We start from the raw sequence: 19,469 nt of genomic DNA on the forward strand, positions 1-19,469 counted from the left end.
TATCTAAGTCTTCTGCCCTCCATAGATGCACCGAATATCGTCTGAAAATTTGTTTTGTATGAAATCAGTGTGTCTATGGCCACCTTTAGGGCTAATGAATCTGATGTAAATGGGAAAAATGGCCTCATTTGTTAAGAGCTTATCACACTGCATATAGTTCTCAAAACCTCCTGAAACTGACAGTGTTAATATTCAGATTTAAAGAACAATCAGTGATTGCATTTATACAACAATAGGTTACAGAATTTAGACTAAAGCAGAATGCAAATGTTTACATTGCTCTGTTTGATCTCTCGCCTGCCAGGGGGCAGCAGTGCTGTGTGGCAATACTAAAATTAAATATATTTAATAATATATTAATATATATTTAATAATATAAAACGAACAGGTACACATTTATTTTGGGATGCTCTGTGAAAAATCCAGGGAGGGGATAGGGTGTTTCTGTCTTAAACCCCAAAGAACAAGATAAATTTAAAATTGTAATTGGCTGACTTCCACAGGCTTGCGGCTCTTTTAATGAGTCATAATAACTTCATTTAAAGCCAGCTGAGCAGAAAATAGATTGGAACGAAGCCGGAGGCCATTATGGATTTCTGTGTGTGTTTGACAGCCTTTGTTGTACAGATGCGTTAGAGAGACATATTTTCATATGTATCGGCAATACAAGCGACACACTTGTAAATAAGTAAGATTTTAGAAATGAGAGAATCTAAATCTAAATAAAAAAAAAGCATTGGGTTCCTGGAAGCAGAAGTGGTGGGGTGCATGCGCCATTATATCTTGTCTGTGTATAACCAGTGATGGCAACAGATGAGTCTCAAAGCATTCCTTGCCACCGTATTTTCATTCCCAGAGCTAACCTGCTGCACTTTCTGCTGAACTAGAAATCCCAGCATTTTCCTCACAGCTGTGCTGGGGATGCTAGTTCCTCGGCAGCTGGAGTGTCACAGGTTAGCTATCACTGAACTAAATGAAATGGGCTGTTACTTACTGCAATATTATTATTTGTAATCAAGAAGCAGACACTTACTTCAAAGAAAAGAAGGATACAGAAAGATCTCTTTCATTATAAGTGATTCATTGCTCAAGTGACATAAAATCTTTGAGATCACTCCTTTCCCTTGTGTTTAGTCATGGATATGACTGGCTCCAGATGCACAGTTAACCAGTCATGTGCTTGGATAAGATATGGAGCAAATAGATTTGCAAAGGAAAGGTTTCACATACAGACTGTGTAGCGGGGTAAATGATGAAACTTTTCCTTTTAAAAGGCAGCTCTGGGGTAGATATCATTTATAATACACAAAAAAGCCATGAATATCCTATAAATTATATCCTTAGAAACTATATATATTATAACTGATGACTAGTGACGTCATCAGTTATAAACAGTGAGTAGTGATGTCATTTTTGTCACATGACTCGCTGAAACTTGTGTATTATAATAAATTAAGTACCCCTTGTTGGAAAATATGAGGATATTAGAAGTAACTTCGGAGTTTCATGACCTGAATAAAAGCACTCGGACTTTGGCCTTGTGCTTTTATATGGTTATGGAACTCCTCGGTGACTTATAATATCCTTATATTTTACAATAGCGGCTACTTTATTCACTATATTATTTATCATTTATTTTTCGGGCACTGGAAGCTCACTTTAAAGCTGATTTAGAGTTTAGCTATGTATCTGTATTGTTATCACACTGGGTATGCTCTCAAGGTGGTAGTAAAAGTTGCAGTGATGAGCAATGATGTCCAAAGAGCTTCTGGTTTCCTAGAAATGCGTATGGAGGAAAAGTCACTAGGCTTGTTCTCATGGCTAATTGATCATCATTTCAGTCTTTTTTTTTTTTTTTTTTTTTTTTTGGCTTCAGGAAATTTGTTTAATCACAATTATTACTAGTTCTGGGACATAAATACAATCGGCACAAAACAAGAAGTATTTTAATGTGCTGTCATATTATTCAAAATATATAAATATAAACCAAGACCAGAGCATTTATGTTCGCCCGGTGTGGAAAATAAATGTGCCATCCCCTTAAGGTTCCTGTATAACTTTATATTTAGATGAGGCACTCCTTTCTTTATACTTGTGCGGCATTTGGTTCATCCCTGTTTGCAATGTGACCTGTTTTTTTTTTTTTTTTTCTCTCAGATCATTAACTAATAAATGTTAGATTTTAATTAACCTAATCATCTGTGTGAGTGCTCTTCCGTTGTGCTTCCTTTTCTGCACTTTAGTGCTGCCCTCTTCAAGGAGTATTTTAGCTTAAGGGTAAGGACACATGGGCAGGTTCGGGGAATTAGTCGCCCCAACGACAAATCGGCTCTTCTTCAGGGCAACAATCTCCCCGAACTGCCTTCCCGCCGGCTATAATGAAAAATTGCCAGCGGGATGGCACTCGCCCTGAAGAAGAGCCAATTTGTCACTGGGACGACTAATCTCCCCGAATCTGCCCATTTGTGCGTACCCTTAAGTCGGAGCAGGATTTCTCCACTTCGTCCTTGTTCATGAACTATACCATATTATGAAAAGCAGGTGGAAATGGTTTATTATTCAGAAAACGAAAGTATCCTCCAGTGTCAGAGTATGAAAAGTGGATAATGGTTTTGGGGGTTGGTCTTAAGGAGAAAAAAGGTTTGGTGTAGGTTATACAAAACATCGCGGGACAAGTCCCCCTTTATAACTGACCAAGTTCCCTATTCTATTCACAATCGTGAATGTTTGTTTTTGGAGTATGGGGGGGATAAAGCATGAAGACATAGGATAAAATACATCCACATAAATCCACAGTCCTGTTATTCTTAAACTAGATAGTAGATTGTGAGAATGTGAAGTTCTTGAGAGATTCTTTCTGTAGTCACAGGAGCAGACTTCTAAGTCTTAAAATATCACCTGATAAATGGCCACTGAAGCCACACAAAGAATAGAATAAATACACCGTGCGCAAAGTAGCCATTAAACGGTTAGTTCAACCTGTGTAGAGTACCTGCTATTGTGTTTACTTTAGACATTACTGTGGAGACTGGGATATTTGCCTGTATATCCCCTAAAAGCATATGTAACAACTGTTGTGGGAATGTGCTATTGCTCACATGTTGTGCACTTGGCAGCCAAGGTACCATATGCTACTCGCCTGCACCATTCCTACTTGTCTAGGTGCGCAGCCAGTGCACCTGGAAGTGATTTCCTTACGTGTGACAATTTCTGGCACATTTACATTAGAAAGCTTTACTCTGTAATGTGATTCTGTGAGGGAATTCCCCAACATTTCTAAGGTAGCGGAGATTCCCCCGAATGTATGTAGCATGCAATCAGAGCTGCCGTACTTGAAATCAGCTTTCCTTTTACTCCTATGCTGACATTGTACTTCTATATTGAATCTATTCACATTTCAGTCTTCCAGCCATGCATTCTGAGTAAAATAAACATTTCTTTGCCCTTATCCAGAATTCAGTTACTCTTGTTGCCTTTCTGCAGTGCCTTGTTGGGCCCCCTCTGCTTCCTCTATAGTTATGCCCCTGTCCAACTAAAACCTCTTTTATTGTATTTTCAATCAATCTTCGTTAAATATGTGAATGTGAAACTTTAGAACTAACTTTTTAACTTTTAACTGGAGAACAGTGTATATTACGAACTAGATTGATATAATTAGAAAAACAAAGTCATTGCATATTGACTTAGATTTCCATTGTTTAACTATCTATTTTCTATCTATTATCTAATTATCTACAGTATCTCTTCATAGAAAAAAAGATCATAACATTTGTATATGAGGTTTTTAAAGAAAAAAGTCTCTTAAAATCCGATTCCTTTTAGAAACCTTGCTTGAACCTTTGCTGATGCAAACAACAAAGTGTTGAATAGGAATGCAGCACAGCCTAGAAGGTGTGAAGGGCTTACCGTAAATTTTTTTATATTGCTGTGCACTAGTGTGATTCAATCCATAATTTCATCCACCTAGAAATACCACATTAAGCATTTTTATTCTGCTAATGAACTGCACGTGTAGAAAGGGAGTGACTCTATGAGCATTCACGCGTGACGGGTGGGAATGGTGCCAAGGGAGTATACCAGCTAGGCAAGCCATAAGTAAGTGCCAGTCACACCACCCTGTTTCTTGTGCTGTCATCATTTTAGAGGTGTCCGTGTCCCTTTCATGAAAGGCATTGTTTGGTTTACCATAGCTTTAGAAGTATCTGTATCGCTTTTAATGAAGGGGATTGCTAGGTGTAATGTACCAGTCCCCATCACATAACCATTAATAGCACTTTATAAAAGTATTATACGTTGTTACCTTTCATATTGATTGCCTCCTCTAATTATACCCAGTGACATATGCAGTATTTTCTGGTAGAGGGAGTCTGCACCATAGAGCTTACAGTCTAACATTGGTTTCTGATACATACACATGCAGGCCAGTACACTAAATCAGTGCTTGCTGTTGTACTGTAGTTGAGTGCTACATCTGGCCTGCAATCCTCCACTTGAACAACCCTGCTGTAGGCATAAACCATAACCACATAGATCTGAGTACTTAAATAAGTGATATTGGAAACTCATCAATTTATATTTTTGCTGCTGAGGAAAAACAAGTACCTTTTCTTAAATATTGTTTACAGTGCCAGCCTGGATTTGTTTTTTACTTTAGTCATTACTGCCTGTGAAATCCCCAGCAAGCATGTATTACTATTTTTATTTTGCTTTCAATAGCCTCAATTCCAGTACAATTCTCTGCAAATATAAAACCAAAAAATAATGAAGATTGTGTGTGATCTAGTTCTTTAATGGACTAAATAGGTACAGTCCAAAGAAAAAACACACTGATGGGAAACGGTCATCTCCTCTCTGCCTATGCCACTCCTTCTTAAAAAAAAAACAAAAAAAAAACGAATAAATAAAATAACCTTGAACGGCTTTCGGAAACACACATCCTCTGCTCTAATTGAAGAATTTTTTTTCCCCCTCTCCTGTTTTGTTGACAATGATATAAAAAGAGAGGAGCAGGGAACACACAGTACTAGCTATTTGAATTTGGCAGGCAGGGGCTGTTCCTGTACTGATAAGAAGTACTGTAAATAACACTGTACAAAGAGCTTGCCATAAAGCAAAAACAGTCTGTACTCATTGTTCTCTCTCCACTGGCGTGGTTACTTTGAATGTTTTTATTTTTAATATTTTTTAATTTCATTTTTTTTTTTTTTTTTTTGAAGCGCTGTTTTGGAACACTGTGTTCTTCCCCATCTGACTGAACATGCAGAGCTTGTTAACAGAATGCTCGTGTGTTTATTTTTGAAATCCCCTGGAATTTTTATAACATGAATATTGAACTTGTGGATTGCTTGTAGGAGATTTTTTTAGCATTTTAGCTAAGAACAAATCTAAACAAATGATAAAGTCCTGGAATCACCACACTGGTCACCTCCCAAATCTGTATAGACTGCATGTGTGATAGGTGAAAAAACATTTATTAATAGCCGACGCCAAAAAAACAGGGCACAGCATTTCGGGTATGGTATGGCTATTTGTTTTGGGTTAAAAAACATACAAAGTAAATATTTTGCCAGATATGAATAGCATAGTGTCCCAATTTTTTTTTTTTTCCCCTAAACATATCACAAAACACAATGGACCCGTTGCAAAAGTAATTTCTGGATAATGATGAAAAAAGCATGTCACTTAGAAGGGTGGGTCACCTTTAAAGGTAACTTTTATTATGTTATAGAATGGCCAATTCTAAGCAACTTTTCAATTGGTTTTCATTGTTTATTTTTTATAGTTTTATCATTATTTGCCTTTTTCTTCTGACTCTTTGCCGGTTTCAAATGGGCGTTGCTGATTCCCTTCTTAAAAACAAATGCTCTGTAAGGCTACAAATGTATTGTTACTTTTTATTACTGATCCTTCTATTCAGGCCTCTCCTATTCATATTCCAGTCTCTTATTCAAATCAATTCATTGTTGCTAGGGTGATTTGGACCCTAGTTACCAGATTGGTTAAGATGCAAAGTGAATAGCTGCTGAATAAAAAGCTAAATAACTCAAAAACCTTCAGTAAAAAAAAAATGAAGACAAATTGCAAATTGTATCACAATATCACTCTCTACATCATATTAAAAGTTATCTCAAAGGTGAACAACCCCTTTAAAATTTTACAATAGCACCATATAGTATTCATATAAATACACATACAGCACCGGCCCTCTAAAGTAACATTTATGATCACTAAGCAGCCTATAATCCAGGAGGTAACATGAGTCTTATCTGCTACCAGACTTGTTGTCACCATATATGTACTATAAGAGCGGGGTTATCTCTGCAACATTTACATTTTAGCATGTGCATGCTGTATTGGTGCAATACCTACTTCACAGGCTGGTTTTACTTCTATTAGCATGTAATGTATGGATTTTTACAAGAAGTAGAATGCAGTTTGGTAAAGAGAGCAAAGCAACAACAATGAAAAGAACAGTTGGCACCAGATCTCACACGCAAGACTTGAAAGGTTTCATTTTTGAGAATTATCTAGTTGAAATTTTCCATTGCACTTAGGTACCCAACATTATCCATGGGCCTCTTGTGGTCCAATAGCGTACTACAAGTTCATAAACCAGAGTTTAGAAGGCTAACGGGGGAATGTAATAAAAATCGCTAACGGAAAAACTATTCGCAATGCGAAAAGTTATGCCTTTGCGCGAACAAATTTTGCTTTGTGCGAATTTAATATAGCTTTTGCGAGCCCGGAAACTGTTTAGCGACCACTTCCGACAGTGAAAGACCGTTTGCGAATTTTATAGTTTGCGCCAATGCGCAGTCAATGTAATTAAACTTCTTACTGAAAAAGTCGTTATGTTTGCTCCAAAAGATTACGACACCTTCAAGCACTTCTTATGAGTGCGCAATTAAAATTCGCAATGCGCAATTAAAAGTCGCAATGCGCAATTAAAATTCGCAATGCAATAACAGTTTAAGGAACAATATTACATTGCGAGATGTGGATTTTTAGTCTTATTGGTGCGAATTGTTTTGCTCTTTGCGATTTTTATTACATTCCCCTGTTAATATAATATATAATAAAATATTCTAATTTCATATTCTTTGATGATCTCTTGACTATGTTTATATGTCTTCTTGCAGCTATATGTATTGTAGAGGAATGTCTTGTTTCCATACTAAATGATCTTGTCTCTTTACTTGGAAAAACATTGTCTGTGTGATGTGTCTTCACAAAAGAGTCTAATTATGCTTATTGGTGATTAAAGCAAATCACAGTTTTTACACAATGAGGAAATCATTTGTTGTTATGTCAAACTATTTTCTATGTTTAATAAACAGTATTTTTGGGACTGGGTTTCTAGAAAAAATATATTTAATAACTTTTTTCATTATAGATTTTTATTTTTAACATTTTTATTTTGTATGGTGGAAATGTCTTGGTATAAGACTTAAACTGGTAAAAGGGGCCAGACTGTGCATGATAAGCACCTGTCTTCTGAAATAGTATACACTGTTGTTTTCTGGTTCAGGAATAACTGCTATGTCTCTTATCAACAGCTGGGGCAAAGGCATTTGTGTGTGAGCAGTGTGGAGCACAGTTTTCTAAGGAAGATGCATATGAGGCACACCGGAGGACACATACAGGTCAGTAAAACATTTCCTTTTGGAATTATGGATTAATATCCTATTTTCCTATACTGTTGTATTCAGAAATTTTCAGAAAACACACTGCTTATAGTGAAAGCTAATGGCTCACAATTACTATCCAACCTCCTTTTAAAAATATCCTTGATTTTTCCACACACCCTAGTAACCAGGCAGCAATGTGAATAGCCAACTGGAAAATGAGCAGGGAGGGCGTAAATTAAAGATAATTAACAATTTCTCTACAAGAACACCTGTCACTGTAATATTTAAAGTATCCATTTATTATTTTGGAAGGCAAGTTTTAGTGCAGGTATCGGATCTGTTCTCTGGAATGCTTAAGACCTTGTGTTTTCCAGATAAGGGATCTTTCCGTAACTTGGATCACTGTACCGTATGTCTGCTAAAAATCATTTAAAAACTTTGTTTTTCCACCAATATGGATTCATGCAGCTTAGTTACCATCAAGTAACTGCAGTTTTAATTTTAAAATTATTTGCATAAAATCCAGTCCATGGGAGATGGGCTTCCTGTAATTTGGAGCTGTCTGGGTAAGGAGTTTCCAGACTCCATACCTATATATTTATAAAAATATATATATATATATATATATATATATATATATATATATATATATATATATATATATATATATATATATATATATATATATATATATATATATATATATATAAAAATATATATATATATATATATATATATATATAAAATATATATATATATATATATATATATATATATAAAATTTAACTAATTTTGAAATTACTATAGGCATTATTATTTCAACTCAAATTCATAGTTAATTAATTTCATAGTCAATAGCTACCTAAGCTTTAGCATCCTTCCCCAGTTACAAGGTAGATGGTTAGAATTCTGTTTCAGGTACATTTTCCTTTCTATGACCTTGGACATTCTTGTGTCTATAAGAATCTTGCGGTTTCACAGAGGAGCCAGTGGCTTTTTAAAGGCATCTCTGAGACTGCCCAAAATAGGTTGTCAGGTCACAGTGTGAAGATGTGGTGTTTGGATTGCCTGTGATATTGGCCTGTATCACCAGCAGTACACTGACCTACTGTAAACTTATGGTCCTGTAGCTCTAATGCAAACTCAGCTGGCCATGTTTAAGAATTGCCATTCTGGGATAAAGGTATATAAAAAAATATTTTTTATTTTAATCCACCCCAAATGCTGTTTTTGCTTTACCTTTCAAAATAACTTCTTACATAATTACTTCTTGATAGAAATACTAACACTGCAACATTTTTAAAAAGGGCTTCATTTAAATATAAAACTCTTAATCTGCTTTTCATCTCCTTTTTTTTTGGCTTCAGTGCAAAAACCATAGCAACGAGTGAGACATTCACTTTCATTATTCTGACTTCACTAGACTGATCAAAGCCAATTGTTGCCTGGTTTAATGGGTTGCTGCACTAGGGCAAATCTTGCACCTTGTTACTGCATAACAGTCAGATTGCAATAGAATTATGCAATTACTGTTTATTATTCTCCAACTTTGTGTGTCTGTATATTTTTATATATAAAGTGTTACTTGTGTACAAACCTCTGCAAAGAAGAACAATACATTAACAGCACAAACGGGGTCAATACAAGATAAACCGGAATGTAACTATATTTTTTATTTAAGTATCACGTGATCAAGTGAGAAATGAGAATAGTCACTAAGACCGCTATATGCACAACATGCATAAAAGATAGGTCCAAGTCAGTATAGAAAAGAAGCAAGGAAGAGGATGTATAAATTAATACTAATTGATAGAAAGGTGCTTCCACCCCAACACATCTATTTGGTTAGCTATCTTAAATCCATAAACCTGAGTGGGGTTTCAATAGGCATAGTCTGTCAATGGTGAATCTGACATTGCTTTGCACTTGCCATCTAAATGATGGGAATATATAAATGGCCCTGCTTAGTACTAGGTGCATACACCAAGTGTTTAAAGGGGAAAGGGACTTGGGTATAAGAAACCTTTCAGGTGTCTTAGACACTCCAGTCTCTTATTACTGGCCTAAGCAACTTTAAAAAGAAGCTTGCCACCTCCAAAAATACATAGAAAATTCTGCATATTGTGTGGGACCAATTCAGTAGATTCTCAAGGCCGATGTCAGGTAGACATCTTGAATTAAGATTTAGTCCACTTCTAGCTTCCTGTCATTTAAGCCCATGATACATATGTCTGACCCTAGGGGAACTAGCCATTACATTGCTTGGGGATGGGCCTCAACCATTGGCATCATCCATGATGGCTAATGCCCAGAGGTAGGACCAGAGGCTCTAGGCACAAGCTAACCATCCACGTTTTGGAACTTCAAGGAGACAGCGTAAACATAGTAGAATTATGAAGGAAACAAAGAAAGAACATTGCAACCGCATTGTATCCAACTGAACTGTCATACTTTATAACTTATTGATGAAATTTCAGTGAAAAAGGTACAATTAGCTCTGAGCTGATAAAGCACCCATAACTCCTGAAGAGAATGCTCCTACAGATGCATTGTTATAATGCTCTTGTTGGTTACAAACAATGCAAAACGACACCATTCCTACAGTAGGAAGAGTGGGACAAAAGTTTGCCTCTATGTCCTTCATTGTCACCACCACTTGCCTTTCATTAATTTCCCTATGCCACCCTTTTCATTACAAAAAAACATAACAGACGTTTCATTGCTACACAACAAAATACATTAAAGATGGTACTGGTATTGGTAAAACATTTCAGGGAATGAATACCCTATTTTCTGGAGAAAAATCACGTTACGGGCTATTGCTACTAATTAAAATGAGGGCACTGCCATTTCTGGGAGATGCAGCTGTTTCAGCTCAATAGGAGAGAACTGTTGCTGCAACTAGCAAAGAACTATTGTCCAATTGCAACAAGTTTTAAATGAAGCACCTCTGACAAATGGCTCGCCACTCCTTTTAATTCACTTAACAATATATGATTTGTGGGAAAAGAAATTAATTTACTCTTAATAACACATCTCCTTTTTATACACTCACTAATTTGTATCATATGCTACTTTTAGGGACAGGAACATTTCATGGCCTGACCTGAAACCTCTCTTTCTTTGTACATTTGGGTTGAAAGATGAAATCTTTCACCCATCCCCCTGCTAATCCTTTCTCCTGATTCCCCTTGGAAAGCAAAGACTCCGGGGCTAATGTAGGGGGATCATTTTAACAACAGTGTCGCTTTGGAATAAAGCTGCCTAATGCCTTAGCATTATTGCTGACGTGCAAACGTTCTTGAAAGTAAATATCATTTTAAACAGCATTGTAATGTGCGTTAATTTAATATTTTACATGATTTTCAAGTTATTTTCAAGAACTATTAAATGGCATATCTCTCTGCCTATTTTTATTCTCTGTATTGCTGGTTCTGAAACATTATAGCAGAAAATAGCTGGGATCAGTCAGACAGAACTTGAAATTATCCTACAATAATTTGATAGCTTTAACATCTTGAAAAGTTGCTTAAAATTACATTTTGTTTCTTTTTTTTTTTTTTGCATGTCTGCAACTGCCTTGAAAGACACAACATTGGCTTTTCAGCGCACACACAGGTTGGATTTTGGTGCAAAATACATTTCCTCACCAATTTCTGCCTTGTTGGTGCTTACAGCCATATGTCATGCATGTCAGCTCAGTTGCAGCCACAGAGTAGAAAGCAGCAGATTGTGTTTTTCACCAGTGCTGATTTCCAGAAGAATTGGCGACCCACTAGATAACCCATAGGAATTTGATTTGGTGTGGATTTTCTTTATTGTTCTCACTGTACAGTTGTATTTGTATACGTATAAAATGCAGTAAAAACATTCTGATTCTCCTTTCAATCCAATTATCTGCAAAAGAAACAGTTAATTCTGTTTACTACAGTAAGTTGTGTGCTCTTCTCGTGTCAAAGGCTTTAACTTCTCACAGTCACCAGCTTGAATTCATCTGTCCATAGGGACATCCCCATGAATGTTAGTGGCAGCCCCTCTTGTCAGAAACCATTGGGGATGCAAACAATGGGCATGGGAGGAAGAATGAACCTTGGCATGTCCCTGCTTGAAAAGGCTTGGGACAGAGGGGTCAGGGTGAAGGGGGTGTGACAAATATGGCCTCGTATTCACTGGGGACAGGTCTTTGTACTTGTGCTGTCCAGATGGCCTCTGGAATAAATTAAATCTGGAAAAAGTCTAGCACTAAGACGTAACTAGGAGGGGTTTAACAATATGTGTTATTACATCTTTGAAGGTAAAAAGTGACTTTCATTTCCCTTGATTTGTCCACTTGCACTCTGTCGTTCTTATCTGTCTCCTACCCTTTACTATAATAATCCTTTATAAATATAATACTGTAGTCTCTAGTTTAGTAGCATCATAAGCATAACATTAATGATTAACGGGATAAGAAACCATGGGTTACTTAGTCACAGACGTAGTTACCTGCCAGAGGAATGTTATTTCTGAAGGTCTGAATTTTCTTTCCAGGGCTTAAAGGAGAAGGAAAGGTTAAAACTAAGTAAGCCTTATCAGAAAGGTCCATCTAAATATACCAGTAAACCCCCAAAGTAGTGCTGCTCTGAGTCCCCTGTCAAAAGAAACACAGCATTTCTATCCTTCTATTGTGTACTCATGGGCTTCTGTATCTGACTTCCTGTTTTCAGCTTAAACCTCATTGCCCTGGGCAAGAGCATGCTCAGTTTGCTCCTCTTCCCCCACCCCCTCCCTTCTCTGCTGTAATCTGAGCCCAGAGCAGGGAGAGACTCAGGCAGGAAGTGATGTCACACCATGTTAATACTGCAGCTCCTATCCTAACCAAACAGAGAGTTTCTAGAGCTTTTTACTCAGGTATGGTAAAACATTCTACAGAACAAATATAGCATTCTAGCTTGCACTATTGCAGCTAATCTATTGGCAATAAAATGCCTCCGTAGCTTTCCTTCTCCTTTAAGGATCTGTGGAAACCTGTAATACTAAAATTAAACAGAATACAAATGAATTTACCAGCACCAGATCTCTGAATTCCTATCTTTCAAACACCAGTTTGTCAAGTTGATGCTACATAGATAGAAAAAACAGGTATAGTGCAATTGCCCTTTGCTGTAACACTAAAGACTGTGTAGTCACTTAAGCACACAGCATTGTAGAGCCCAGTGTCATGTACAGTTAGGCCCATAAATCTCTGGATTCTGCCTATGACTAAGTGCTGGGTAAGCATGAAACACGTTAGGCGTTAGAGGGGATACTTTCCATGTCTTTTAACTATTGATGTAAATAAAGTATATTTTTTTACCTATTAGCATGCCTTGGAGAAATTTTTGAGTTTACCATAAATCTTTGGACAGAGACAATGTTTTTCTAATTTTGGTTCTGTACATTACCACAATTAATTTTAAATGAAACAACTCAGATGCAGTTGGAACTGCAGACTTACAGCTTTAATTCAGTGGGTTGAACAAAAAGATTGCATAAAAATGTGAGGAACTAAAGCCTTTTTTTTAACACAATCACTTCATTTCAGGGGCTCAAAACTAATTAGATGAATTAAAAAAAACTGAAAATAATATGTTCATTTCTAATACTTGGTTGAAAACCCTTTGCTGGCAATGACAGCCTGAAGTCTTGAACTCATGGACTTTATCAGATCCTGGGTTTCCTCCTTTTTAATGCTCTGCCAGGCCTTTACTGCAGCGGCTTTCAGTTGCTGTTTGTTTGTGGGCCTTTCTGTACGGAGTTTAGTCTTCATGCTCAATTGGGTTCAGATCAGGTGACTGACTTGGCCATTCAAGAATATTCCACTTCTTTGCTTTAATAAACTCCTGGGTTGCTTTGGCTGTTAAGTTTTGGGTCATTGTCCATCTGTATTATGAAACACCTCCCAATCAATTTGACTGCATTTAGCTGGATTTGAGTAGACAGTGTCTCTGAACACCTCAGAATTCATTCGGCTGCTTCTGTCCTGTGTCACATCATGGATAAACACTAGTGTCCCAGTGCCACTGGCAGCCATGCACACCCAAGCCATCACACTGCCTCCGACCATGTTTTATAGAGATGTGGTATGCTTTGGATCATGAGCTGTTCCACACCTTCTCCATACTTTTTTTTCTTGCCATCATTCTGGTAGAGGTTGATCTTGGTTTAATCTGTCCAAAGAATGTTTGGTTTTTTTCCAGAACTGTGTTGGCTTTTTTAAAAATGTTTTTAGCAAAGTCCAATCTAGCCTTTCTATTCTTGATGCTTATGAGTGGCTTGTACCTTGCAGTGCACCCTCTGTATTTACTTTCATGCAGTCTTCTCTTTATGGTATACTTGGATATAGATACACCTACCTCCTAGAGAGGGTTGTTCACTTGTTTGGCTGTTGTGAAGGGGTTTCTCTTCACCATGGAAATTATTCTGCGATCATCCACCACTGTTCAATGGGCGTCCAGGTCTTTTTGCGTTGCGGAGTTCACCAGTGCTTTCTTTCTCAGGATGTACCAAACTGTAGATTTTGCTACTCCTAATATTGTAGCAATTTCTGGCTTGTGATGGCTGCTTTCACCTGCATGGAGAACTCCTTTGACTGCATGTTGTCTGTTCACAGCAAAATCTTCCACATACAAGCACCCCCCCCCCCTCAAATCAACTCCAGGGGTTTTATCTGCTTCATTGATGATGACATAACAAAGGAATTGCCCACACCTGCACATGAAATAGCCTTTGAGTCAATGGTCCAATTACTTTTGAGCCCCTGAAATAAAGTGATTGTGTTAAAAAAAGTGCTTTAGTTCTTTTGTTCAACCCACTGAATTAAAGCTGAAAGTCTACAGTTCAACTGCATCTGAGGTGTTGCATTTAAAATTCACTGTGGTAATGTACAGAACCATACATTTATGATTTACTTCTGTAAAGGAGAGCCTTATTGTAGACCCCACTGAGTATAAATGAATGTAATGAGATGTTCTATATAGCTAATAGAAATGAACACAGGAAAAATCCTGAATATTTGAACATTAAAAGATATACACCGATATATTGGCTTGAATGCAAATCAGATATATGCCAGTCTTTACTTATAAAGACTTGGGAATTGACTGTGCCCTTTTCATTTACTTTTATGTGTTGTGGGTTTGCCACGCTTCATAGATGCCATAAGGTGCCTGCAGCTGTGGGAGGTCCAGCCTGTAAGGGTGTGAAACTATATTATTTGCAGACCCTGGATTGTGTTAATCTGTGTTTAACTGGGTTTGCCACTTACAGCCTGGGCATTACATTTCATAGTAATTATCTTTAGACCGGTAGGAATCAAAACATGCAGAAATCATTCAGCTCAGCTTCTCTTTTTTTATTATATTGATGTTCTCCTGTTGGCAGTCCGTTTTTTTATTTTTTTTATTTCTAGTTTCGTCTTTCAAGATTGCTTCTATTATACTACAACTCTGCCCATCTGCTGACACGCTATGCAAATCATGCAGTAGCCCTCATATGTTCCAGCATCTAATGGAAAACACTGACACTGAGATCTATTACTCTGTCCCACCCCATTACATTTCTTCCATTTTCCCTAAATACTTCCCAGCATGCTTTATGTTGTAATCAAAACCTACAGTTTCCCATATCTAACCACCTGCACAGAGTTAACTCTTAGTGCTGACAATTCTGAACTCACCACTAACACCATGGCCAAGTGTTGACTGTACTGCCTCCCTGATTTGCAGTGAGAATACTACTATAAACAAGAGACAATCTCTATCTCTTACCTGCAGGTAGCAAGTTCTCCAAGATTTAAAGCTGATCTTAGGCTTTTATAACCACCTGTCCTGAGGGCCTGAATTAGCAAATGGTCCCATCAATCCTTAAAGCAATTGCAGTCCAGTTAAGCAGCCAATAGGCAAACCATATGGATCATTGCTCCTTCATCCAGTGTATCTATGGCAGTGATCCCCGACCAGTGGCTTGTGTGGCTCGCTTCTCCCATTGATATTGCACCCAGTGGCTTCATAGTAAGTGCCCATTTTTAAATCCCTGGTTTTAATTTAAGTTTTGGAGGCATAAAGATACAGGTTTTCTCCAACAGAGCCTCCTGTAGACTAGCAGTCCAGATGGGGCAATTTAATCACCTATCACAGCCCTTTTTTACCATCCCCACGGAATTTATTTCTTGCTTGTGGTCAATAGTTTTTTTTTTACATTCAAGTGTGGCTCCTGGATTAAAAGGGTTGGGGATCCCTGATCTATGGTGTCTTGAGGAAGCTCAAACTGCATAGGGCTACAATTCTGCTCATCCATTCAACTGGGCTGAGTCCTGATCCATTTGATAACTGCAAATTTGTCATCTATTCACAAGGTAAAGATTGCTTTTGGAAGTCGGGCTGCTGCATGTCCTCAAAACTTTTTGGAAAGTATGGGTTTGGGTGATTGGCAAATCACATGGCACACATCACCGCAAATATCCCTCCAAGTTCACAAACAAAACTATTTGGTTTTTATAAATCTATTCTACCCCTCTGACTCTCCAAAAAATATTTTAAGAATTATAGCAAATGGGGAGATTTTGGGACCCTAGAAACCAGATGCTAGTTCAGAGTTAAGATGCTAGTTTTTAGACCAGTAATAATGTCAAAATAAAAGTGGTTGTTCACTTTTGACATAACCTTTAGTATGCAATTTCAGCAGTCTGGTTTCTAGGGTCCAAATTATGCTAGCAACCATACATTGATTTGAATGAGAGGCTGGAATATAAATAGGGTCTGAATAGATAATGAGTAATAAAAAGGAGCAATAATTAGAAGTATGTAGCCTTACAGAGAATCTGTTTTTAGATGGTCAGTGACCACATTTTGAAAGCTGGAAAGAATCCGAAGAAGAAAGCGGCAAAAAATTTTAAAAAAAAACTATATTTATAAAAAAAAAAAAAAAAGAAACAAATGAAGACCAATTGAAAAGTTGCTTAGAATTATCCATTCTATAACAAACTAAAAGGTAACTTAAAGACAAACCATCCCTTTCAAGGCCTACCACATATTGCTTTACAGTGCCACTCTCAACAGCATTCTAAAAGTGATTTTTAAGGAGACTTTCTGCTTTAAAGGAGAAGGAAAGGTTAAAACTAAGTAAGCCTTGAGTCCCCTGTCAAAAGAAACACCACATTTCTTTCCTTCTATTGTGTACTCATGGGCTTCTGTATCAGACTTCCTGTTTTCACCTTAAACCTCATTGCCCTGGGCAAGAGCATGCTCAGTTTGCTCCTCTTCCCCCCTCCTCCCTTCTCTACTGTAATCTGAGCCCAGAGCAGGGAGAGACTCAGGCAGGAAGTGATGTCACACCACATTAATACTGCAACTCCTATCCTAAACAAACAGAGAGTTTCTAGAGCTTTTTACTCAGGCATGGTAAAACATTGTACAGAATAAATATAGCATTCTAGCTTGCACTATTGCAGCTAATCTATTGGCAATAAGATGCCTCCGTAGCTTTCCTTCTCCTTTAACATGTTTGTACATCTGTCATTCTCTGATTTACAGAATCCACAGAAATGTAACCGCAGTTCTAGGTGGCACTTTATTATGCTCCAAGGCTTGAAATATCCAGCCCTAAAATGTAGGTCAGTGATCCTGATTGAGCTGTGTACACTGAGAGCAGAATATAATTAAAAACCTGGAATATGCATGCAAGGTGGAATTCTGTAATATGGATGTATGGGCAATTAGACATAACATATACAATCCCCAGGAATGCTGTGGCATTTGTGCTGTTAATGCCAATATGCAAATAATCAAATAGCAGTCTATTTCCAGCTAATAGATTATTATATGCAGCGAACATTAGGGAGCAATACAGATGAGAGCAAATCTGGTGCAGCAGTACCTCACCCCCTTCATACAACACATTAGCAGACGGATTCATGTGCAAATGAAGTATGTGATATGTAATTTGCAGAGTGGATTGCATGGCTAGACCTGTCTTGGTGCCTACATTTTTTTTAAATACTTTGTATGATCATTTCCACCTCTTTTTCTATTAAAGTATGGCGTGTGTGTGTGAAACCCAAACTCAAAGGAAGCGACTACAGAAAGAATAACATTTAGCAGGTTGATTGTAGTTGAATAAATGCTTAAATAGTTCTAACCAATTTATTTTGAACATTCACTTCTCATGGGAGGTTAATAGAAGGTCATACAAGCCCTGCTAAACATTTACCATAGATAATCAAAATGTAAAACAATGATTTGCATGGGGGGCCTGCGCAGTGTACAATAGTATGGCCCTTTCTGCTTTGTCTTGCTCATTTCAGCCACTATACTCAAACCCATGGAATAATCTAATTCAACACTGAGGTAGAAAATGATCAGGTTATGTCTGGTATTTTGTCTGGTGTTATTATTAGTGATGGGCGAATTTATTCACCAGACGCGAATTTGCCGCAAATTTCTTGTGTTTTGCCTCTGGCGAATAAATTTGCGAAACTGCTCTGAAAATTTGCCAAAAATTTGTCAAAGACAGCGGCGACAAATTTGATGCCAGTGACAATTTAAAGCACGCCCATTGACTTTACTGCAATTGGACAAAATATGCATGCGTCAAATTGTCGCTGACGTTGAAATTGTAGCAGGCATCGATTTTGACGGGTGCGAATCACGTTTTGCAAATTTTTAACTGTTTCATGAATTTTTGACCATTTCGCGGGAAATGCATAAACTTTCTGGAGAAAAAACACGAGAGAAATTCGCCCATCACTAGTTATTCTCACAATGTCCAGAAATTACTGCTGCTACTTATAAAGAAGGAGTTGAAATGAGAGTTCAGGTGTGACCTCACTACTGGTAGAGTTGATTCCCATATAGAAAACTGCAGTCTGGGCCATTCAGAAATGCAGCAAAACCAAGAACCATTTTTACAAGAACCTCTATTTAGGTGCTAGTATGACTGTCACCTGACAAAGGGGTACTCCCCTGAAAAGTTGTAGCATTTGGCTTGACACATTAAACACAGGGGTAATCCCCGTTTTGCAATGATTTCCCATGTGGTTGAGTTCTCTATAACAGTATGACTGTACCGAAGTGTGCACCAGACAAAGCAAATTGCTTCTCCTTAGTGAGTAAAGGTAGTAAAGCTGAAGCTCAGAACTTTCCTGGCACAAAGCCATGCTACTGAAGTTATATGTGAACTGAATAATAATTTTATCCTTATATAACCTTACTAGAAAGAGTTATGTTTACAAACTTTATCGATGGAGAGGACTGAATTTTTTTGGATACAACATAACATTGGTTATTAGTAGCTGCACCTACCTGTTTCATTTCGATCCCAAAGAAACCTAAGTGTTTTGGCTGCTTGGCACCACTACTTCTGTCAAATTGATTGTTTTGCTGGGCAAAATACATATGCAAGGGATTCTACCATTCTCTCCCTGACAAAACTGTACAAAAAAGTACAAAAAAGTTGTTGGCCACATTCTGCTTTCATAACAGGCCTTTAGAAAGTAGGGATGCACCAAATCCAGGATTCGGCCTTTTCAGCAGGATTTGGATTCAGTCGAATTCTTCTGCCCGGCCGAATGGAATCCTAATTTGCATATGTAAATTAGAGATGGGGAGGGAAATAGCATAACTTTTTGTCACAAAACAAGGAAGTTAAAAATGTTTTCCCCTTCCCACCCCTAATTTGCATATGCAAATTAGGATTTGGATTCTGTTTGGCATTCAGACTAATCTTTCTCAAAGGATTCGGGGGTTTCTGTCGAATCCAAAATAGTGGATCCGATGCATCCCTATAAGAAAGAGACTGGCCACCCGAACTTGCAGTTTATTTCAT

General features: G+C 37.5%; 1 protein-coding gene across 1 annotated transcript in view; it reads left to right on the forward strand.

Annotated features, from left to right (window-relative positions):
* The window catches only part of zbtb16.L (zinc finger and BTB domain containing 16 L homeolog), a 104,858-nt gene that overhangs the window by 68,044 nt on the left and 17,345 nt on the right, over positions 1-19,469 (forward strand). Inside the window, exon 4 of the mRNA XM_018225940.2 lies at positions 7,557-7,643. Within this exon, the coding sequence (XP_018081429.1) occupies positions 7,557-7,643 (87 nt within the window). The remainder of the gene's footprint in view (positions 1-7,556; positions 7,644-19,469) is intronic.

This window comes from Xenopus laevis, chromosome 7L, assembly GCF_017654675.1.
Source record: "Xenopus laevis strain J_2021 chromosome 7L, Xenopus_laevis_v10.1, whole genome shotgun sequence".
In the NCBI taxonomy this organism is placed as follows: Eukaryota; Metazoa; Chordata; class Amphibia; order Anura; family Pipidae; genus Xenopus; species Xenopus laevis.